Source organism: Lemur catta, chromosome 1, assembly GCF_020740605.2.
Source record: "Lemur catta isolate mLemCat1 chromosome 1, mLemCat1.pri, whole genome shotgun sequence".
NCBI lineage: Eukaryota > Metazoa > Chordata > Mammalia > Primates > Lemuridae > Lemur > Lemur catta.
Window position 1 is genome coordinate 86,444,798 of NC_059128.1, and position 24,874 is coordinate 86,469,671.

At 36.0% G+C, this 24,874-nt stretch overlaps 1 protein-coding gene across 2 annotated transcripts in view; it reads left to right on the plus strand.

Annotated features, from left to right (window-relative positions):
* UNC13C (unc-13 homolog C) overlaps nucleotides 1-24,874 on the plus strand; it is a 533,240-nt gene that overhangs the window by 450,981 nt on the left and 57,385 nt on the right. For both annotated transcript variants that reach the window (XM_045555386.1, XM_045555388.1), the window contains 5 exons: nucleotides 1,460-1,609; nucleotides 6,472-6,595; nucleotides 8,510-8,566; nucleotides 13,356-13,436; nucleotides 24,401-24,548. In XM_045555386.1, the coding sequence (XP_045411342.1) occupies nucleotides 1,460-1,609; nucleotides 6,472-6,595; nucleotides 8,510-8,566; nucleotides 13,356-13,436; nucleotides 24,401-24,548 (560 nt within the window). The remainder of the gene's footprint in view (nucleotides 1-1,459; nucleotides 1,610-6,471; nucleotides 6,596-8,509; nucleotides 8,567-13,355; nucleotides 13,437-24,400; nucleotides 24,549-24,874) is intronic.

Sequence of the window (24,874 nt, forward strand, 5' to 3'; positions counted from 1 at the left end):
CTAGTAGAGGCCCAGGAGCAAGAAAAATGCCCAAGTTGTGATAATTTAAAATCTATTGAAGATTTTCCATATTAGATAGTAAAACAAAAAACTAGAAGAATGAAATACTTAACAGGCTAACTAAAATAGTCCATAATGTAAATGCTAGAATAAAAGGTCTCATATGTGCTGCAAGAACCAGAAGTTGTGCCTGATTTTTTCATTGATGTATCCTCAGCAACCACAATGGCAATTGGCACATAGTAGTTATTTATTAAATATTTGTAGAATGTGGGCATGCATGAATGAATAAACAAATATGTGTGTTCTATTTAATTCATAATGAAAGCATTAGATAGTGATAATTCCTAAACTTCTATATAAAATTTGAGGAATTTATGCATTTGGATACTTCCCAAATAATAGTAATTGTGTAATCATGGTATGTGGAGGAAGAAGAGGAATGAAACTGACTTGATTACAGTACTAAGATGAATTTCCTCTGTCCGTCATAACCATTCCAGTGATTTGAGCATTTTCCAAGCTTTCATTTATCTTGATTCACCTAAGTGTTTTTTTTTTTTTTCTTGCCTGCCTGCACATGTGTTATAATCACTCCTGTTGTTGGAAACGACATGGATGTCGGGTATCAGAAACACATTAGACTTCCAAGAGGAAAGGCTAGAGAGGCAGTTGAATAAAATGGTCTGGAGTTTAGGGTAGAAATCAGGTCTGGAGATGTAAATTTGAGAACCACCGGTAGTATGCAGAGACTATGGAAGCCATGGGACTAGATGTGATTGCCAAGGAAATGATTGTTGGCAGAGAAGTGAAGTGGTCCAAGGGTCGAGCCCAGAAGATTGCATTGTGGGGTTGCCAGATAAAATACAGAATGCCCAGTTAAAGTTTAATGTAAACAATGAATAATTTGTAGTGTAGTTTTGTCCCAAATATTACATGGACATATGTATATTTTAAAATATTCCATATGTGAAGTTCCAATTTAACTAAGCATCCTGTTTTTTTATTTGATAAATCTGGAAACTCTACCCCAATGGTTAAGAGGTCCAGTAATTGAGAAGGAGCAGCCAGTAATGGAGAAAAGCCAAGAGAGTGTAGAGTCACAGAAACCAAATGAAGAAAGTGTATCCAGATGTCAAGAGCCTTTCTAGAGCAGCCATTTTCCCAGACAGATGCTCAGAGGAGCATCTTGGCTGTTACTGTCAGAGATGGGGGCTGAATGAAGCCCCACTAAAATTAGTTCAACTTGAAAAACAGCACCTTTATCTGCTTTACCTGTAAGGGCTCCAAGTAAGCTTTCATTGTGGTAAACATTTTTGCAGTGGAACAATGAGTTTGAAAACTAATGAGCGAGGAAATTCATACCGTTTAAAACAGATCAAATGCCTCAAGGTGGAATTAAAAGCGACTCAGGCAAAATGTTTACTTTTATGCTAGAATTTATATTCTTTCTTCTTAGTTTCCAGCTTATAATTGAAGAGTGTATAAAACAAATGAGTTTTGAACTGAATCAAATGAGAGCAAATGGAAATACCACATCTAATAAGAACAGTTCAGCAATGGATGCAGAAATTGTATTAAGACCTCTTATGGATTTTTTGGACAAGACGTAAGTTTTCTACCAAGTTTTCTCTTTACTCATTGCTCTAAATTTGACTGATAAGGCTTTATGGAAAAAAAAATTATCTTTCTCTATGTAAGATAGTTTTCAAAAGATTGCTATAGGAATAAATGAATTCATTAAAAAACAACACACTTTCAATTCATTAGTAGATGGTAAAAAAATCAGGAATGACTTTATACAGGAAAGGGAAAAAATGAGAGGAAATAAATACGGGTAACGAAGGAGATTGCTGTTAGGAGGCAGAGAGAGATTTAAGATTTCATGCTCCTGAGATAACATATTGTTTTGCATCCTCCTGGATATAGAAAAAGACTGAGCTGAGTCCATAATATCTGATTTCATGTCAGAAACCCACTGAAGAAGAGAATAGCATAAATGTGACTAGAATTAATTCAGCTCAGAGGCAAGCAGATAGCTGCCTGAGTCAACCTTCGACAACGATCATTTGAGTGCCTGTCTATACCAAACCTATTCTAGGCACTGGACAGTAATGGAAAAGGAAGGCCAAGTGCCTGATGTCATGGAGATTACAGTCTAGTAGTGGTGGGAGTGGGTAGGAACGGAGGCCTCTGTGATGGACTAACACAGTGTTCCAAATCAGGAAGGTTAGTTGGTTGGTCTGTTGGTCTGTTTTTTAACACATTGACTGCCACACTAGAAGGAAAAAAATTTTCCCTGGGGACACAGTGTTTTATTAAAACAAAATGATCCTTTCTAATTTGTTATTTTTTATTGTTTTCTGTGCAAGAGTCATATGCAACACAATCCACGTTTTTAGAATTTGGGCATATTAATTGTAACAATATCAACATGTAAGATTTTCATGAACCAACTGCAGGGTTTTGCTTCACGCGGCCCTGGGCTCAAAGCTAGCCTGAATTAAATACAACTCACATGGCAGTCAGTGTGTTAATGTTTCTGCTCAGTCCCTAGTCTTAGAAGTTCTAATTTAGTAAGTTTAGGCTAGCGTCAGGTGCCTGTATTTTAAAATGTATCCACAAGGTGGGGGGGGGGGGGACCATTGATCTAAAGAAACCAGAGACATAATTTCATAAACAGTGATACTAAAAACCAGAACTGAAGGTAAAAGAGAAGAGTAAATGATAATTTTGAATGCCTACCAAGGGACCCGTGTTATATGTGGTAGTTTACACATGTTATCTCATTTATTATTTTTGTGGCAAATTAATACCAAAGAGGGCAAGATATAAAAGAGATATACAGTTCCCTTCTATTTAATATAAAGATAAAGATAACAAAGAAAGAATTAGTAGGGGGCACCTCTTCTGTGTATTCATGTTTTATTTTAATTCTGCTTCCCTGTGACTATAATCTTACTGCATAAATAAGACTGATATTCTTATCAATTTAATCTCACTATTTGGTAGAAAAATGAAGTCTTATATTCTTTTCTCTGTAGGGACATATCCAGAAGATAGGTGAACAGGTAACTCGATAACAAGAAGGTAGGTAGGCAAGTGGGTATATAAGAAAAAGAGAAGAAAGAAGAGAGAGAGGAAAGGGAGTAAGAAAAGAAAGAAAGAGGAAGAAAAGGAAGAAAGGGAGAAACAGACAGACTTTTCTTCATTTCTTTAGTTTCTTAATGTGGACTTTTACCACGTCATTTCCTATGCATTCCTTTGAAATTTTTACCTTATTATAGGACTTTTTTCAGTGGACAATAGAAAATCAAATCACTATAGACCAGGGTTGTGTTGGTGATAAACAGCAGGACTAAGCTGTTAAAACTCTCACCGGAATGCCTTCTGTGTGTTAGAACTCCAACCAGTAGTTTAGAGACGCATTTATCATTTGCAAAACCATTTTGTATATTCTATGATCAAAGTTTTACAACATAAAGTTTTAAATAACCTTGATATTGCCAATTACTAGCTGAGTGACTTTGAATCTATTTCACCATCTGTAAAATGGGACTAATAGGGAAAGTGTGTAGACCCTTATTTTCAGTACATTTAGAGGCTTTTACTCAGTCTTAATTTTCTACTTCTGATTATTATGTCATCATATATGTGATGTCTTATAATTCTTAGTAGAAAGAGATAATATATAAAGACCGAAAAGAATCTCTGAGCTTTAAAAATTTGTGAAAGACATTGAAAATATTTTGAAATAGATATTGTAAGAGACAGACAGTTGCAGAAATTCTCAGGGCTAATTCAGAATGCATGTCTTTAAAGCTACTAGTTAGGGGAGATATTTAAAAGTCAGATATTGATTTTGTTTTCAAACAGCTAATAGTTTAGGAGAAGAAATAAGAAAGGTACACAGATAAACATAATAAGGTGTAAAGGGATAATGAGTAGAAATTTTATATTGACTTGGAAGAATAAGTGGAAATTTCATTTGAGTTGGGTATGTAAAGGTGGATAGAGTTTGAATGTATGGAAATGAGGGATGGGCTTCCAGGCGGAGGGAAAACAGCTGGGTAAGTTTTCATGAAAATATAATCAACTGTGTAACAGGAAATCTCCATTGCCAGCCAGTCCACATGGCAGTTGACAATTGTCTGGTTAATTGGTTCTGTGTTCAGCCAATCTAGATAGCTCAGGTTCCAAAATATATGCTTTTCACCTTGCATTATCCAGTTAATTAACTCTGACTAAATTAAAAAGACGGTCGCTAGATGTCCCCTTTATTTTTCATTATTGAAAACAAACAGGAGAAGGCTGAAAGTCTTAAGGAGGGTTTTGAGAAAATTCCCTTAGAAATCATGTTGTATAGGCGCTCTGTCTTTGTGCAGCTGTTCTAAATAAAACATCTTATTTCTTTATGTTTCACTTTCTCCACTCATAAAATGAGCTGTAAACTCCATTTCCAACCATCAGAAACTCCACGAAGAGCTGCAAACATGTCAATGATTTTATTGCTGTTCTTTCAGTTCCCGTCTACGCAGGGTTAGTCAGCATGCCAAGTGTGTGAGCTGACCATAAAAACAAGATCAGTTCTTAGACTCAGATCTTTTGAAAGTGGAAATTACACATCTGCAGCAAAACTGACAGATTTGGTATGTCTCAAATCATCCTGGGAATTTCTCTGAGGATAGCCTTCGTTGTTCTGCCATGACATATCTGCTGGTTTCTACCCTATCTGCCACCAGTATTCACCAGCAAGATAGAAATGCAACCCTTGAACAATTTCCAAATTTGTGGACAGATATGCCTCAGGAATCTCCAAACCTCCTTTTCATCCAGAGAAGGTTGCTTTCATATGTGTTTATATATTGGGTTTCTACATACAACAGTATTAGGAGAAATAATGTTACATGAAAAATGTATTTTGGAAATGTCTATTTGCCTCTCACATGTTTTTAAATATTAATTAATTTTAATTATGTAAATGTTAATTATGGGCCAGGCATAGTGGCTCATGCCTGTAATCCTAGCACTCTGGTAGGCTGAGATGGAAAGATCTTGAGGTCAGGAGTTCAAGACCAGCCTGAGCAAGAGTGAGACCCTGTCTCTACTAAAAATGGAAAAATTAGCTGAGTACAGTGGCATAGGCCTGTAGTCCCAGCTACTCAGGAGGCTGAGGCAGGAGGATCGCTTGAGCCCAGGAGTGTGAGGTTGCTGTGAGCTAGGCTGATGCCACGGCACTCTAGCCCAGGTGACAGAGTGAGATTCCGTCTCAATAAAATAAATAAATAAATGTCAATTATGTATGTCTTTAAATATTAAAAACAGTCAATTCTGTCTATCAGGACCAAAGCCAAGGTTACAATTTCTGAATCCAGAAAGCATACAGAGTACCTAGTAGTGCTACAGGGATTTGATGAGGCTGTTCTGAAATACATGACCTGCTTTTGGCCCTCTGTGAAACAGGTTTAATTCACTCTAATTAAAGGAGTGTCAAAGAGTCCAATGTTATAGTATATTTAACAGGTATTTATGCAGGACTGTGCCTTCTTATATGCTGGAACTTCATGCATAGGCTGGAACATTCATCATAGGCAGTATGGGAGATTGAAAGACATGCTGAATTTAAAAGAGAACCTAACTGTGAATCTCATTCACTAGCTTCACTTTCTTGGACAAGTACCATAACCTCTCTGAGCCTGTTTTTGATTTCTAAAATGGGTAAAATAATAAATGAGAAATAGATGCAGAAGAGGTGCCTAAAGAAGAGGTTGTATAAAGTGTTACACAAAGGCTAGATAATGTTGCACCGTTGCCTTACCATGAGAAGAATTTGTAAGGAATAACTTACACCTATTAAATTTGGTAAATTTTGGTTCTTGACTGAAATTCTTTGCATCTTTGCCATGTTATTATGTTGATTCAGTGCCCAATAGTGCTGAAAATGTATCTCCTTCGTGTCTGGCCTAGACCATGAACATGGGCATATACTAAACACACATCAGGGGTGAGGGTTAAAATTGTGCCCTTTGGGAGCCCTGACTCCATTATGGCGAATGGTCTGCCCTCTTCTCCCATCGGGTGGGTGAAAAATAGTTGTTCTGCCTTCTTTTCCTCAGCCCCATGCCAAACCCTGGTGACTGATCTCAGAAATAACTCATGATTTAATAAGTATTAAATATGAATAAAGAGGAATCCTTTGCCTTTAAATATATTTTACTTTGTGTGTTTGAAAGTTACTTTTCATTTTGAAGCCTGTCAATTTAGGAAACAACTTAAGGAAAGAAATACTCTGATTTCACTTTCTAACAAATAAGTATTTAATGTATGCCATGATGAAATAGATTTTTGATAGTATGAATTTTTACATAATAATTCGGTAAATGGAATTTAGCATTTGAAAATTGTAAAGGCCTACTGCTTGATACCTTGATATCCAATTTAAAAGTGAGTATACATTTTATTTTATTTCAGATTAAGTCTCTCAGCAAAAATCTGTGAGAAAACAGTCCTGAAGCGAGTTTTGAAAGAACTATGGAAGCTAGTCCTTAACAAAATAGAAAAACAAATTGTTCTTCCTCCTCTGACAGATCAAACAGTAAGTATTTAAACCTTAGTTGTTATACTTTCAATAACCATCTGTTTTTTTGTCTAAATGAATAGTTTTGATCCAGATGAAATACTAATTAAATCCATTTTGGGAAAAAAATGTGGTATACAGCTTTTCAACAATGAAGATTTAAATTACATTTTCCTATTCAAGTCCATTTTAAATTGTGGCAATAGGAGACAGACTTCATACTTACTGACATTCAAAACTTTATCTCTTAAAAAATGCATCGAAGTTCAATTCATAATGGTACCTAGCCTACACATATATTTTTTTATTTAATTTTACTGAGACCACAGGAAAATAGATTTAAGATACAATATATCTATTGTGTTTCTTTCTTAAATTTTATAGTTTGAATAGATAGTTCAAACACTGCTACATAGAATTTCTTTCACCTTTCCATTCTGCTTTCCTCTGTTACCTTCCCACTTGGAGGTTAATAGAGAAGGCACCTTTTAGTGGATTTGAAGAATGTGATTGTATCACACATAGTGAAATATAAAAAACCAGAAAGATCAATTGGCAGCAAAATTAGACAAGGGTCAAGTGGCTACACAGTGCTGGATATCTCAGTTCACATGCCTTGAGCCAAGCAAGAAAAAAATAACCCTAACAAGCACCTGTTAAGGAGTAATTGATATTTTTTTCTGTGATTGAGGAAATTGATACAAATAATGAGTAATTATAAACTAAATGAAAATACCTATTAACTCCATAATTATGCATACTCAGTTCATGTTTATCCAGTAAAATTATATGTACAGGAAATATTTTCTTATAAAGTGTTCCAGGATGCGAAGATGTGTATGTTTTTGTTGATTTACTGCCAGACAGTGAGTAATAAAATACAAATTACTTTGTTTTGCTTAATGCCATGAATACGTGGTTTAATCATTTATAGTCTACATAAACAGGTAGCCTAATCACATATATAAATACACACACACACACACACACACACACACCTTATTCTGATAAAGTACATAATACATTTCTGTAACACGTCAGTTCTCATGTAATTGTTCAATAGGGGGATGATGTCAGTATAATCTGGAAGTTGGGTTGGTTTATATGTAAATTTCCCTGCATCGGAGACTCTGGAATATAATAGAAGAACTGTAACTTCAGCAGAAAAGGAAAGAGCTCTCACCTTGGCTACTGCACAAGCCTATTTTTTTTTTTTTTTTTTTTTAAAAAAAAGGGGAGTACCTGCTCATAGACTTCCTCTCCAGAAAGTTGCACCTTGCGGGCTCTCACATATGACAGGCTACCCTCCACCTGTGTTGGGAGCTCCATTTGCATGGGCACTGTCTCAGTCCACGATTGAACTATATTATTGTTTTGTGTTTGTTTGGGTTTTTTTTTTTTTTTTGCATTTTTAATATCCCTTGAGGCAGCCACCAGCCTCACTGAGTTCCCCTCCAGCTGTCCAAGCCATGTCCTAAAGTAGCAATTATTAGTTTTAATAGTTCTTTAGTAACAAAGTTGCATGGGCTTTGACTACACTGCCCACTGCTAGTTTCTCCCATAAGCTCTATTATTTTTAATGGACAATCTTGCAGAATATGAGGGTTTTTTTAAAAAAAACTGTATATATCATGTTACAGTAGAAATGCTATATATGACATTGCACTTTCTGTATAAAGTTTTCCATAGTAAAGCTTACCATCACTTGAAATTTCTCTCACACTGGGATCTCAAAGTGTGAGCCTTTATCATTCATTCATTAGTTCATAAAATAAATATTCTTTGAGCTTCTATGTACTACCCACTGTACTGGCTTCTGGAAACAAAATATGAGCAAAACTAGCTACTGTCTCTTGATTACATTTCTTTTGCGACTAATACTGCAGATCTTAAGACTGAGTCTTCTCTCTCTTTTTCTTTGTATGTTTCTAGGGACCCCAGATGATTTTCATTGCAGCTAAAGATATTGGACAGTTATCCAAACTGAAGGTAATAAGAATAGGGAAATTACTGGTTGTCCGTGAAAAGTGATGAGCTAACTACAGTTCTACCAGAAACCACCCTCCTACTAGTGATCTTATCTAGCATGGTGGGATTAATGAGATGCATGTCTGTGATCTCACAATCTGCTTTATGAATTTTTAACTTTGTATTGTAGCATTCAGTGTTGTTTCTTTTGGAGTAAATACAGAACATATTTTCTTGAAAAATGGAACCCTGCATAGAAATCCATTCTTAAAGCCAAGAAACACAATATGGAGAAATGAAACTCATCAAAACAGACATTGAACTTGTCAATATGTTTAATCCCACTATAAGTGGAGATGTTCTGACTAAATAACGCTACCCTTGATTATCACTTGAGATTCCCAAAACTTTGGAGCTATGGAGGGAACCTCAGAACCTATCCTTCTAGGATAGGAACTTGATTTGTTAAACTATGTGTTTTTATTTCATTCTTCCTACTAACATATAGTAAGGGATAGGTTTTAGACAAAGATGATCTTGGTTCAAATTCTTCCTCAGCTGCTTCTAGCTATGTGACATGGGCCAAAGTATTTAACCTTTCTAATCTTCAGATTTGGCATTTGTAAAATGCAAAAAAATTTAACACTTTGTTATTAGGATTGTTGTGAGTATAAATGAGGTATGCATACATCACCTTTGCTTGGTAACTGCAAAGAGTATGCTACCTTCCACTTACAGAGGAAGCTGTCTTCATTTCTCCCGCAGCTGGTAGTTCAAAGTTAGGTATCACTGGGTATTGTATTGTTTTGTGTGTACAATACAGGGGGAGCATACCAATGTGCATAGTTATTTACTGAGGTAAAATACATGCCTTATAATTTCAGTATCTTATTTTATCATCTGCATCACCCCCTTCTTGAGAAAAAAAAATTTTAAACCAATAATCCATCTAGAAGACATAAGCATCACCTAAAATTGTTTCTCAGAGGTGTTCAATGCTTTTGATGGTTAAGAGGAAAGACGGAAGGTAGATGTCACTGCCAAACTACTGTTTTGGATCTTGGATCCCTATCCCTTTCTTTATCCCTTCTATTACCTCCATGGGACTTCTGGAGCCAACTTTGAAGAGTGGATTTATATAGTGCTGAAGTTTCTCACATAAAACCATGAAGGTGAAATAGCACAGGAATCATTACAAAAGAAATGGCCCTGGCCATGCATCTAGCATCTGTGTGATATTAGTAAACATACTCCATGTCCCTGGGCTTCAGTTTCCTGAGCTGAATGTTCTGTTAGCTAGAATTGTTTCAGTTCAAGGGATGGAAAGACAAACTAACACAATCAAAGAGGGAATTTATTGCTATGTGAAGTTTTATAGTCCAGGCAACTCTGGTTGCTACTACTGCTTGATTAGGGATTCAAACAATGTTATAGCACCTGCTCACTCACTATCTTTTAACTCTGCCCTTCTGTTTGATTAATGTATCACCATAACAGACCTTCCTTCCTGTTGGTAAAATGGTTGTCTCTGCTCTTACATCTTTTGATGTCACATCCTTTCAACTTCAAATCTTGTAGAAAAGAACACCCATCTCACTGCAGGGAACGCCAATAAAGTCTACTGGCACACCATTGACTCTGAGGGAGTGTTAGCACCATTCCTAAGCTAATCACTGTGTCCTGTGCCTATCGGCTTAACTTGCATACCTACCCCGAACTGAGGCTGCAGTCAGCCCTGTCCAGATCCTATAAACTCGGAGTGGGCTAGAGACTGGCTCCCCAGGTGGTATGTGCATGCTGATGGGAAAAATCCAAGTACACAGAAAACATAATTCATTGGCACCTTTTGTGGCCCCCAATTTTTTTCAGTTTGGTGAATATTTGTATTCTAATAACCTAAAAGCAAACTATGAATAAAATGGCCTAATATTATTTCATCAACATTGAAATAATCTGAAGGATTAAAAACAGAATCTCATCATCCATTGGTAATGAGACAAATAAGTCCTTTCTAGATCATGTTATGTTATTATTAGCCCTTGATTTTTTATTTTTTTCAACAGTTAGCCATTCTGTTTTTACAACAGGTTTATTTCTTAATAATATACAACTTATCAGCTCTGTAATAAGTCATGTCACAATTTAAGTCAGTATTTCTTTTTCTAGTAAAAACATACCTTCTTCTGTATATAGCCAAATAAACAAGTGCAATGGTAGAGCAGTCTTGGACAACTTTTAAGAAAAGATGACAGTGAGGCATTGCGTGAAGTTATGTGAAAAAAAGGGAAATTAAATACAATTCAGAAATTTTAAAAAATAAACAACATCTTACATATGTTTGTCATGCACACTTCTCACCTATTATGACTGTAAGAGTCATTTGGGAGAGCGCCTAAAAGATGTTGATTTTTTTATTTTTAAATTATTAGTCTATTTAGTTATTAACTAAATTATAGAGCAGTAAATTCTCTACAGTCTTATATAAAAAAATTGAAACTCCATCTGGATGAAGACGTTCAAATTTTATGATGCTATTACTCTTATTTTACTAGAATGTCACTTCTATTTTTTTAAAAAAAAATTTAAACCATAGGTCTTTAAATTTTTACTATGTTAGCTTGAAAGCAGATTTGATTTACTGGAAAGGTGCTATTTGAAAAAATTGTACTTATAGATGAATAATTTCAGAGCTTCTATTTAGAAACACTAATAGATAGCTATTTAAATAAATACAAGATGAAGAAGAATAAAACAATGTAGGGAACTAATTGATTTCCTGCATTTGCCTAAGATTTAGGATTCATTCATTAAACACATATTTACTCAACAGACTGACATATTTTACATTACTTCATACTCTGGAACTTCATAATGTATGCATATTACTTATGTCTGATATTACTATTTGATGTGGTCGGATTTAATTGACATACAGTGAAAGAAAATATGCATAAATCTTCATGGGCTAGTGATACAATATCAAAACCAATTAATGAAATACACCTGAGACTGTTGAGTTTACTTCAAGCTTTTTACTTGGATAGTAACTCATTGCCAGCTTCCTTTAAAGACCCCCTTGAATGCTGACCTCTTTCAGAGACCCCACCCCACTGAATGAGCTGTTGTTAAATCCTAAAAAAATGTTCCTATCAAGAATTATATTTTTCCATAGCACTAACAAATATTATTAATATCTTTTAAAAAATATTGTGGCCACGTTGTAAAACCAGTGATGATTGATAAAGCCAGAGAAATTTATTTAATATAAAATACTTGTAATTACTTGTCAAAAGCATTTCCCCTTATAATTCAGCCAACATTTTCTATTCCTCTTTGGGTTTCAGCAGGTGTTTAACATTACTATTTAAAAAATATTAAATGAACTCCTATGTTTCAGTTGAAATCCCTATATTAGAGAAAAATGCAGTAAGATGCATAAATGTATATCATGGATCCATGAAGCATTACACCATGTTTTGAACAGTATTCAAAGACAATGATTCCATGCAAGTATATTGAACCCTATGAGATATGCTGAAGGAAGTACAATTCAATCACCAAAAATATATTAAGTGCCTACCAGGTGACAATTGCCAAGGTAGACATTGAAAAGCTGAAGAGGTGGGTAAAACATAGAGATTATGTTTAGGAACTCATGGCAAGTACTAAATAAAAGAATAAGAAAAGGGCCAGAATGGAAGGACAAGCCACTGGGTGTGACTGCACAATTTGTGCATTGCACAAAAGTGCCTGGCTAAGGGAGCAAGTGGCAGCTGAACTCGAGTCCATGCTCCACTTGCCAATGCATGTGTGCTGACTGGAAGCTGTGCCCTCACAGAAAAGACACCTTTTATTACTGACCAAAGGTACTGCTCCCTTAGTCAGCCCATGCATTCTCAGAGCTGTGACCACCCACATGGGACTTTTCCTCTAATTCACAATTACATAAGTTAGAATTCAAGCTCCAGAAGGAAAAAAATCTCACTCACCTAGAGCAGTACTGGCACATAATAAGCAGTCAATAAATAGTTGTTGAATGTTGTTGAATAGATTCGTGGCAGCCCTGGGAAGATCATATCAATTTGTGGTGGGGGGAGGATCAGAAATGTTTACATTTTTTTTTCTCTTAGACAAATTTCTATTTTCTTTATTTTCTCTAAGTTTCTACCATCATTTCTCTAAATAAGCTTTGAATGATGGGTTGAGATGGACCACAGTGAATAATGAAGGAAACCCATTGTCAAATAATGAAGTCAGTTTTAAAATCAGTTCTAAAATATTTTAAATGATTATGAAATATTGAATGTCTCCAGAGCCAAATTCAGTTAATTCTTTGGAGCTTTTTGCAGTAATGAGTAAGCAAAAAGGGGACCCAAGAGAGAGAATAAAGTGGGAGTATTAGGTTTAAAATAGACCTTATAAGTAACAATTGGGAGAGGCTAAAGTTTGCCCCTTAAATCCCTTCCATGATTGACATTCCTCAGTGTGACGGACATAAAGCAAGGAACTCAGGTGAAAAAGGTTTGACACATATCCTCCAGGTTTCTTTCTTCTTTTCGTAACATTAACTTGCAAGTGAAAATAAAGCCTATCGAATACTGCTTTTTAGGTTGGCAGTTAACATTTCTTCCTTTGGCAAAGGTACATTTATTAAATATATGACAAAATAATCATTTAAAATGCATCCATATGAAGAAGATATTTCAAATAGAAAATATTTGCATATGGGAATTATACAGATTTTGCTTGAAAGTAGTTGTTGAATAAATGAACTGATTATTTTGTAAGCAATTGTTAACCCATGTTCCAGGAGCACATGATTCGAGAGGATGCCAAGGGTCTGACGCCAAGACAGTGCGCTGTGATGGAGGTGGTCCTGGCTACCATCAAGGTAAGGTTATAGTGTCCCTGGATGTGCATCCAGAGAGGCCCCCAAGTAGCCCCAGAGACAGGTAGTCCTGATGCATATCTGCAGAGCTGTGCTATCCATGGATATGGTGGATGGTTAAACAGATATATTCCTCGAGGATACCAGATTTGGCCCTTTCAGTCTCCTAATTATATCCATAGTGCATTGTGCTTATACTTGCTCCCTTTGTCTCTCTCTAACAAATGTGCATGAAACCTGTGTTGTCACTTGTGTGCCATGAGCTCCCATAACATGTTTTCAAAGAAAGATATATATCCCAAAATACAGCTAAACACATGCTTCAAGAGGATTTGGGGTTAACAGAATTTGTTTTTATGTTTTCTGTGCTTGTTGAAATGATTTTTTAAAATATCAACCTTCTCCTTTCTCTTATCAAGTACAATAATTTAATTTTATTTTCTGTTGAAAACCCAAATGCATTGTGTTGCATGCATCAATATTTTCATAGCCAAAGGTTGACCAAAATTCATGTGGCCTAACTATGCACAGATCTCAGGATGTCACTTAAAAGTTTTTTTCACAAATTATTTAATATCTATATAGACATATTTTATATTTATATGTGACAGTTTTATTAAAGAGTTTGAAAAATAAATTTATCTTCCAAATTCAAACTATGTCCAGAGTTTCTACTTTTCACTGAGGAAGCATCTATCATCAAGGATGTGTGAACAGTACAGCAAGGAACTGTTAGCTGCCATGAGCCATTTGCAGAGCACAGAATAGTCCCACTGGATAGAAACAAGACATTACAATGGTATTCATTTAAAAAGTTCCATCTGAATAACAATTGCATGCTTTCACAAGACGATCATCTCATGTTTTGCTGCTGCAGTGCTGAAAACTGCAAAATTAAAATCGTGAGGTGAGAGTTTTGTGACGTGGGCAATTGGGTGTGAGTTTAGGCAGTGAGATTACAGAAATGGAGTTTCTAAGGATATGGCAAAAACTTGGAAATATAGAAATTTTGCAAAATAATTTTGAGGAAAAAAGATGAACAACATGAAAAAAAAGGAAAACAAAACAGTTCTTTAAAAAAGTATTTTCAAAAATTTGAGAATGAAATAACTAATTTTTGGAGTTATAGGAGCACTAACAGCTACATATAGATAAAAATAAGAGATCTAGAGTGTACCATGGAGAGGGAAAAAAATTAAAATTTTTAGAATATGAATTTATCCCTTCCTGGATTTTATTAGGTGAATGCATGACTTTAGGAGGGGAAGGAAAATGTGTTCTGTGGAAACAGGGAACAGCATCCAATGTGTTGACAGACCTGGCTCCCATGCCCCACCCCAACATTTCTCTAGTTATTCTTGGTGGGGCCAGATAACTACCACCTGCAGGCTGAGTTCTGCCCAGACTCTGAGACAATCTTGATCCCCAAGAAAATTCCTTGATCCACATCTTGACAGCTCAAATATCCTGTATTTCTGTTCAGGTCAACTGTGACAATCTTTTAATTCAGTCTCAGCCACCAGACACTTGCCTTGTTCTTTGGGGATGAAACTAACTATCTGCTGTCTGAAATCCAAGAAATGGGTCCATGTCATTGTTTCGTTTCTCCAGGACTGGAGTCTGTATCTGGTCCTCCTGAGGCATAGAGCCTGGGATCAGGTCTCCAGGTCCCCTATTCCCTAACTTCTGTGATACCAACTCTTTCTCTCGGAACCTCCATGCTAGGGCTGCTTTGCCTGCTGTGAGACTCCCTTGACCCTGTGGTCTGCCCATCTGTGAAAGTATTCACTTGATACCCGATATCTGATTTTTCAGTGTCTGTCATCAGTTTACCAAAGCTTAGATTCCCTTTATCTTGTCTGCCTCTGAGATTTGCCCCAACTGACTGTCCTACCAAGCAGTAATTCTGATGTTGACTACAAACGAATTCAGGAGAAGCAGCACTACTTAAAGTATTTTAACACTAAGAGCTGGAGATTCAGTGTTTGCCTGGAGCCCAGGAAAGGGAGCACTATGATACAAACAGAGACCTCAGGAGAGAGATGTTCTCAGACCAAAGCAGCAGATGCTACCCAGGCTAATTCCGTATGGCTGCCAAAGAGATGATGCTTAATTCGTCTCAATCTAATTGAATAAGCTGGAAATGAGAAAATGAGAAAATAAAGAAGGAGAATGCTATGGAGTTTGTAGAATACAGGCTTAAACAATCTTTTGGTTTTTTTCAAATGTCACTCATGTATATATATCATCTCACCTAATTCTTAAAACCACCTTTGGTGTTAAATAGGTCAAGAATGCCTGTTCACATTTTATAGGTGAGAAAATTGAAGGTAAGGGAATTTAAGTTGTTAGTTCAAGGCCCTCTGTGGCTAGTAATTGGCAGAGCTGAGAAAGATCTCCAAAGCAGTGCCCTTACTTCTCTATCATATTTTTTCACTAAATGGATACAAAGTGTAAATAAAATGTAGCAGGCCAAAATGGATAATGCTGCCTCAGAGGGATTACTTCTTTCTATGTTAAAATACCATGTGTCAATTATTTAGAGTCTTTTCTAATTATTTAAAAATAATTTTAGAATTTTCAGCCTATATACAAGGATGAAAATATTAATTGTCTTAAATACTAAAACTTTAATTGGGCTGGAACAATTTTGTCACACCAGTCACAGGTAGCTTCAATTATAAGTCAAGGGTGTCAAATATGGCATAAGTAACAGAAATCATGGTCATCTGCTATAGAGAGGATGTTGGGCTTTGAGATATTCCATCTACCTGACAAAACAGACAAATCAACAGTATTTGAAAGTACAAGTAAAAAGGTGACAGCACGAGACAGATAACCAACAACCTAATCAGTATGTACAAACTAATGGAGAGGCCAGTAGGGAAACTCTAGTCTGAAGGGGTCCTAGTTGGACTTTGAGTCCCAACCCTATACCTTAAGACGACTCAGGACTGCCATGAGATTCCCTGAAATGTAGGTTTCTTTCAAAGAGAAACAGGAGACCTTTTCCTGATAGCAGCTACTCTTTGACTTGGAAAAAAGCTAGAGCTGGTTTGATTTTTCCCACCCTTTCAAATCCTCCTGTAACTCATGTTCTATGGACCTGAACATGACACTATGTTATATGTTGCAGATATATTTGACATCATGCAGTGGCAATACAGAGGTTTCTTTAAAAACAATAAACATGTGGACCAGGGCCCTCTAAAAATCTGTAATTTTTGGTATAAGGGAAAGAATTTAGACTCAATATGAATTCATATATAGCTTTGGACTTATAACTTTCTTATTTAATCCTAGATAAGACCATTTCTCATACTCAGGATTCCAGACAAACAGAAAAATATGTTGATGAATCACATTTTATGCCTCAGGGTTTCTTACCCTCACTGAGGTCCTTTCCTATTTTCCTATCTGTTATCCATGTGGCAGTTTTAGTGGCTGCTTCTCAGTGTCTTCTTTTCTTTATCATTACAAGTATAATTTTCACACTATTCAAAATCCAGCTCCTCAAAAGAAGAACAAAATAACCTACCTAGTTTGGAGTATTGCAACTCAAAAATCAGTATTTGAGAGCTTGCTGTCTATAGAAAATATAGTAAGCAATGAGGAGGTGGCTGGAGATGGGAACTCTTGCCTTTGACTTGGGAACAAAAACACCTACAGTCAATGAAATATAAGAACTGTAGACAAACTGGGGAGTGCAGAGAGGGTGATGAATTTTCTCTGATTGTCTAGGGGAAAAGCTTCCTGGAGAGGGACATTTTGGAATTTGGAGAATGAAGAGGGACAAAACAATGAGAGAAGGGCATTGTAGGACTAACGAAAAAAGAATGAGCGATGTAAGAAAAGGTATCGGTCAGCCTGAAAACTTCAAATTTTCTAGTGTGATGACTGGCTGAATATCACAGGAATGAAAGAGGAACTTTGGATTGGAGCCAGTATGCTGAGGCTTGAACACCAAAGTAAAGATCCTCAACTTAATTTTTTCAGCAAAAGGGAAACACGAAAATATTTTATAGGAGGGAGTAGCATATTATGATCTGATGTATAAAAGAGGATTCCAGTTGCGGTAGAAAATAATTATTAAATATATATTTTCAAATAATTATTTTTCAAATAATTTCTAAGAAAGAAAACTTAGTGATTAACCATTAAAGTTATAAAGTTAAGGTGGGTTATGGTTATGTCTAAATTTGCAAAAAATGAATTGTCTGCATAGTTTTGCCAAAATTATGATACAGGTGTGGGAAAGAAAAAATTGATGATGGGCAATTGCTACCCAAATAGTATATATAACCAAAAAGGGAATTCTTCTCACAATCCTGTGAACAAGCTTTAGCATATTCCCATAAATCAGTAAAAATAGATTGTGAAGGATTTTCAATCTTGAAGAGCTAGAAGAATTCAGAGAGTTTTATTGGGATTATAAAAAGAATGCCTTGCTAAGCATGCAGACAATATTTTTCTTAGTTTTTATTTAGCAGTACTGTTTTTTTTCCCCACATATCACAGCTAGGTCTGAAGTGCTTTATTTTCTGCCGTGTCATGAAGAATATAGTAAACAGAAAAAAAATGTTCAGCTATTTTTCAAGACAAAGAAAATGATACTTCATATACTTCCCAATCCCCATTCAGATGTGATAATAGTGCAGCTCACCACCTACCCTTACATTAGTGAAACAAGCATATTAATGTAGCTAGGGTGGAAGCCTTCACCAATGTCGGAAGATGGCTATGAATACAAACCTAAATGAAAGATCAGAAACTATGTGGGGAATTGTACCACTGACAAGTACAGTAGCAGGATAGTGGGTGATTAAGAGACAAAGACACAAGTATGCAAGTTACTCTCCTCTCCTATGGGTGTAATAATACTACTTCAAGGATTATTGAGAGAAAATTAAATGGGTTATCACCTCTAATGCAATTAAAACAGTTCCTGACATACAGAAAATTCTTCATAAATATTAACTACCATATCGCTTGAGGGCTGGTTCATTTAGATTCTCTTTCCACTGTTAAGCCCAAGATCCCCCAAACTCTACAGCAAACTGTGTGGTTTTTTTCCTCCTTTCCTAATAAACCCTTCATTCTCTCCCAGTGAAACTAACTATTCATTCTGACTCTGCCCCAAGCAACAGTTCAAGTTTTTAAGACTTTGTCCTCTGGGCTTTTGGTTTCCTGTGCACAGCACATTTTCAGTATAATGGCGCAAACCCCCTGGGATTCTTAACACTTCCTTCGTCTCCCCTTTGGGAAGCAGCGCTGTTCCTTCTCACAAGCAGTTTATAATCTAGATTAAAAGATGAGAGAGGCACATTGAAAATTAAATAATGATATGTGTTAATTTACAAGATGGCAGTGTAAAAGGTGGAACAGGATGATACATATACTAATTGAGGGGCACAGATAAAAAGTCATAAGTATTAAGAGGGTGGCGAGCAAATGATATGGACTCAAGATCAGAAAAAGCTGGAGTGATCTTGAAGGACAGAGGGGAGTTCACAGGCTGGATAGGAAGTTTTCCTGGGGCGAAGACTGATGACAGGAACATAATCAGGGAAAAATGATCTCACCATGAAAAGGTACAAGACACAAAGGCTGGGAGATGATGAGTAGACTGCTCTGGACTGAACTGGACTTAACTGGGTGTCTGCATAATGAAGCAGTGTAAAATAAACTTGAGAAGAAATGTTTGGTTTGAAAATAGAGAGGTCCTTATGTGTCCTCAGTATATTCTGTAAAAAAGGATCCATCAATGATTTTGAAAATATGATATGCTAAAAGTATTATTTCAGCAATAGTGATCTTATAGAAATGTGCAAATTAGATTGCATAGTTGAAGATTATAGTCACAGAGATCAGTTACAGTTATTTAATTTAAAAGATGATGAGGGCTATCCACCAAGGTGGTGGCTTTAGGAGGTACAAGTGAAAGATGGATATGGGTGATGCAAGGGAGGGAGAGTCATTGGAAGCTGGCAACTAAATACAGGGCAAAAGGGAAAGGGAGCCTGGTGTGACTCAGGTGTTTCAGCTCCAGTGACTGAGAAAGCAGTCTTCCACTGAGAAAAATGGCAGATCAGGCAGGAGGGTTGTTTTCTTGCTGTCATGTGGGAGTTACAGAGGAGGCAGGAATGTGGCAGTAAATATCCAATAACCTGCTTGGGATGGGAGCCGGTGCTTAGATAGAGAGATGCCATCTAAGTGTTGTTGGCACATGGCCATCTGGCCACCACTTACTGATGGCCAGTGATGGGACCTCACTACTTACAAGTATCAGTTTTGGTTTACAAGATGCACTATTACTAGAAAGGCATTCTTTATATCAAGTCAAAATCTGCTTCTCTGCTACTCCTAGCTATGTGTTGGTCTTCCTTTTGTTCTTTGAAACTACTCTGAAATGATTTTTCTTTTTCATGCAATAGTCTTTCGGACACTGAAGAAAACTATCATGCTGTACCATGTAATCTGAAGCTGTTTATTGATTAACATGTTTTCTAGACCTTATGAAATTCTGATCACCTACCTTTAGATGCTCTCTACTTTTCATATTTCTTATGAATGATGAAGCCCAGGAATGAACTTAATATCCCAGATACGTTCTAATCAGTGGAGAATATTCTTGCTGTATCACAGCCTTTGTCTTGACCTGTCTACCTATATGAATGCATGATCAGATTTCACTAGCTTTGATAGCTACCCCATTACTTATTAAATCATGTTGTACTTGAAAGCAAATAAATCTTTATGACTTTTAAAAATCTATTGTTGAGCCATGTCACCCTCATTCTGTACTTTGCAGTAAACATGAACCTGAATATTTATTCTGAATTCAGGTGTTTTTGTTTTCTTTTTGCTATCTCATCCTGGAAATGTTGGCCCACCATTCCAAACTACCAAGACCTTTCTAAAGACAAATTTTGTCATTCAGTGTAATCACTGGAAATTTTGGCTCAACTGCATATTTGACAAACACACTTTCAGCCTTTGTCTTTCCAGGTCCACAGGGAAAATATCAGCCAGGATAGGGCCAAGGGCAGAGAGAATGTCACCCAGCTGACATCCTTGTCCTTCACTAAACAGCCAGCTTCTCCATGGTCTTCCAACTGAGAGATTAAAAATTCTCTTTTTGAATGAGGAGGAAATGACCTGTACCAACCTGCTTTTGCCTATTATTTTCTGCTAATTTGTACCAGTCTAAGTACAGCATCTGAACAGACCAAACTGGAATTTCTTAGATTATGGTGCCAGTTGCAGAGGAACAATAAGAAACTGAGTCCTGGTCTTTAGTTTAGGACCAATGGAGAATAGCCCATTTTTCATATGCATAAGGGAGACTCTTTATTTCTGCCCTCACAAATCTTCTGTTCACCGATTATCCCACTAGAGCCTTGAATGGAATGACAAGACTCTATAGCTAAAATGGAAGAAGTCAGTTGAGTACCCATGACCTAAAACTCCAGGGAGATCCTTGGGGTTCACTCAAGAACAAACATATACCTTATTTATGTTTTCACTTCATGATTAGTTCCCAAAGTCCCAGAGTCTCACAAAATAATGCTTTGGTATTAAAAACATGTCTTTCTATACAGTTATTGTAAAGGATTCAAAGACAAATACATAGTTTATTCCTTCATAGCTTAACTCTTTTCCTTTTTCCAATAAAACCTACTAGGCCCTCAAAAATATTTCAGTTATATCAAGGCCAGTCACATTCTTCTACTCTAAGGATTCCAAAATCATATTTTATGAAACATTTATATCCCTAGAAGTGTCGATAGATGCCCAGGGATTTAGGTATCCTATAGCTAAATAATTTTAGGAACAAGGTATGTCAAAAGATTAAACAGATTTAACACAGTGGGTCTCAGAGACTTTAGTGTGTGAATAAGCACTGTGAAACTTTAAGAGTATAATGTCCTCTTTTAACTTCTATAGGCCCTCTAAGGCCTAGAGGCAACTTGTAGCTTTCAGACAGCACAAGTTTAGTAATGAGAATAAAATAGCGGTAGCAAATGGTATTTTTTGAACTATATCAAAGGGGAATATACCTTAAGTGCCTCAATTCTTCTTAAGTAATGCTGAGACTCCCAGAGGTTCTCTTGGTTACTTAGCGGGATTATTCTCTTTGTCTAGTCCCTGTAGTGGATTATCCTAGTGGCTGTTACAGTTAAAAATGACAGTACTGATAAATTGATAAACACCAAAGATGTGACTTCTTCAAAAGCCTTTACTGACTCCTTAGCCATTAGAATTGCTTACCACCACCCCCATTGTCTGTATGTTCAAATCATTTTTCTAAAACCTGCAGTGTATTTCTGGAGTCATTTTTTTACATGTTGGTATATTTTCTACTAGATCACAATCCCTCTAAGAACAGCCACTGTGCCTCTTTTGCTTTATATCCTTGGCATGCAGCACAAGGTCTGGCTCATAACATAGGTTTAATAAATATTTGTTAAGGGAAGGAGGAAGAGAACAGGTAGGAAGCCAGACACATCCGTTGATGCTGTCAAGGTGATTGAAGGTCCATGGCCCTATCCTCACATATTAGACAATGAAACCTACAGTCATCCTTATGAATGCTGTCACTCATGCTGCTTTATATACACTATTAAAGAACAGTTTTTAAAAGAGGGTATAATTGTGATATTCATGCAGATATAAAATGTGTCAAAAACGTTATTTAATTCATCAATCAATGATGAAACCAGTAAGATGTTACAACTGGCTCAAAGGAGAATTCCAAGGACCACACGTACCTAAACAATAAGAAAAGCTGAAGTTTATAAATATAGGCAAAACAAATCTATGCACTAGATTTGCAACAATAATCAGTTGCATTCCACCAGAAATAATTAATTTGCATTTCTATGGACAAATAGTATTTACATTATTATCTATTTTCTACAATTTACAGAGTTTTTAAATAGCTCAACAACAATGAAAAGTGGAAATAACCTAGATGGGTAAAGTAGACAGAATAACCACTAAACTTTTGTGCCTGTTTTTCCCAATAGAAGACAAAACTTTTACCATTTTTGGTTCCCCCTTCCCCCTTTATTACAATCATCTAGTATTCATGCCCAGGTTTGGTAACACTGGGGCTTGCCTGAGAAACACTCACAGGAAGAATGTATTCCTTCTAGAGTTCTCCTCCTACTCTTGGTTCAGTTTCTAGCACTGCTTTTTACTCTCAGGGTGAGTCTTTTCTTCAGGTGGCTTCCTGGTTTATGATGTAAACAGACCTCCAGAGACCACCCCACCACTTTTTCTAGGTAATACACAGTCAAGACCAAGCTAAACACATTTACGTTTATTCACCTCAATACATCCATTTAATTTTTTTCTACCCTTAAATCTCACATCATCTTTCTTGAAGCAAGGAACTATTATATCTTGTTCATTCATCAAGGCACCTGAAACAGTTCTGGACTCCATAAATACTTTCTGCATGTGAAAATATTTTAACATTTTTACAAAAAAGATCAAGGTGTAGTACAATTTTAAATGTTACATCTTTGTCTTCTCTTAAAGAGTAAGAAAATGCCTTTCTTGTTTTTCTATACTTTCTCTTCATACCACAGGTAGTTTTTGCCACAACTTGCAGTTTCACAGGGCACCCAGCTAGAATCAGTAAATGGGATTTTAAATGACCATAGGTTTTTCTCCCCGGGGAGAGTGTCTGCAATGGTAACAATCTCTCTTAAGTTTATATCCCTGTTTCCTACTGTCTCTGGCCTCCATCCTCAATCTCCTCTGCATTATACTCTTTGAAAATGCACTCAGATGCTTACAAATGCCCGAAATATTTTTCTGCATCTTCCCTTGAATTGTGGAGAAAATGGAGATAGTTATGATTTTTAAATTCATTGAATTATTCCACTTCAGAAAGTCTTAAGGAGTGGGCTAAAGGGATGACACATATCCATTTAGGAGAATGTATCTGAATTATTCTTTGTACTTCTTCAACATATTCCATTCTGTGAGAATTGTAGAGCACAGCGAGCCACAGTTGCCAGTGAGTGTTTGGTTTCCTCTAGCATTGTTGGCACAGGAAGAGAAAAAGAAAACCATTTATCTAAACTTGACAGCATATTACAAAAATATTATCATCTATGAGTGGTTGGAAAAAAATCCTTAATTCTATCGCATATTTCTAGACATTATGCCTGTTAAAGAGATGTCTGTGTTTAAAAACCTGCGGTATGAAAAATGCTGACATTCCTCAGTGATCATATTTATTGTCAATGAGCATATTGAGCATATATATTTTCTATTACTTATAAATATTGGAATATTTTGAGTTTGCTGGATAGCAATAGCAAAACAAATAAACAAACAAACAAAAAACACCTCTGAATGTTTTGTTATGTTTATCAAACACAGGGATCAAGGGGTGTTGGATTTTAAGGACCACTCTGCTTCATCACGTTGGCTAGATCTGCAACATGTATGATTAGAGGTTGGGGAAGATGCAGTAACAGGGACTTGGCCTAGGGTCTCAAACTAATATCTGAAAAATGTCTGATCAAGAGCTACCTTCTCTGTGAAATTTTGAGAACCCTAAGTATCTTTCTCATGCTGTGGAAATAGAAGTCAATGAGCAAGTCGACAATTGTTATTATATCTAAATCTGTCATTCTGTAAGAATTCTGACTACTGCATCTTCATGCAGTGTTTAAGTTAAATTTTGAATGAGAGGAAAAGGCTTAGACCTTTAAGGATCTTGGGTCTGTGATATAGTTATGTAGACTTCAGAGGTATCTAGGGAACCTGAATCAGATAATGATAACTTAGCATTGTGCAAACAGTGGCACTATTTCTTTGTACCTAACTTATATCGATCTTACTGTATTATTCCATTTGAGTTTCCCTTTAGACTAATAAAGTCCTACCTTTAATATTTCTTCCTAAACATCTCTGCTTAAATACTGTTTTGTTTTTTTTCTTTTTAGCAATACTTTCATGCAGGAGGAAATGGCCTGAAAAAGAATTTCTTGGAGAAAAGCCCAGATCTTCAGTCTCTGAGATACGCCCTCAGTCTTTATACCCAAACTACTGATGCCTTGATAAAGAAATTCATAGATACTCAAACCTCGCAGAGTAAGTAACACATTTAACCTAAGAATAAGCTAAACTGAACACTAAACCAAAATTTAACATCCTAATTATTATAAATAGTATTAATAATTTTTTTGCTGTAAATTGAAGTAGCATTAAGAATGGAAGATTATAGTTAACAGAATACCAATGCTTTTTAGCATTCATGAGTTATAATTTTATAAATAATTTCAATAGCACTAGAATATATTTGATGCTAAAACTATAAGGAATGGCTGACTCTTGTTAGTAATTTTGACTTCCATAAAACTACTTTAAGTAAAACCTAGTTTTGAATATTCATGGCCATAATACTTTCTTTGATTCAG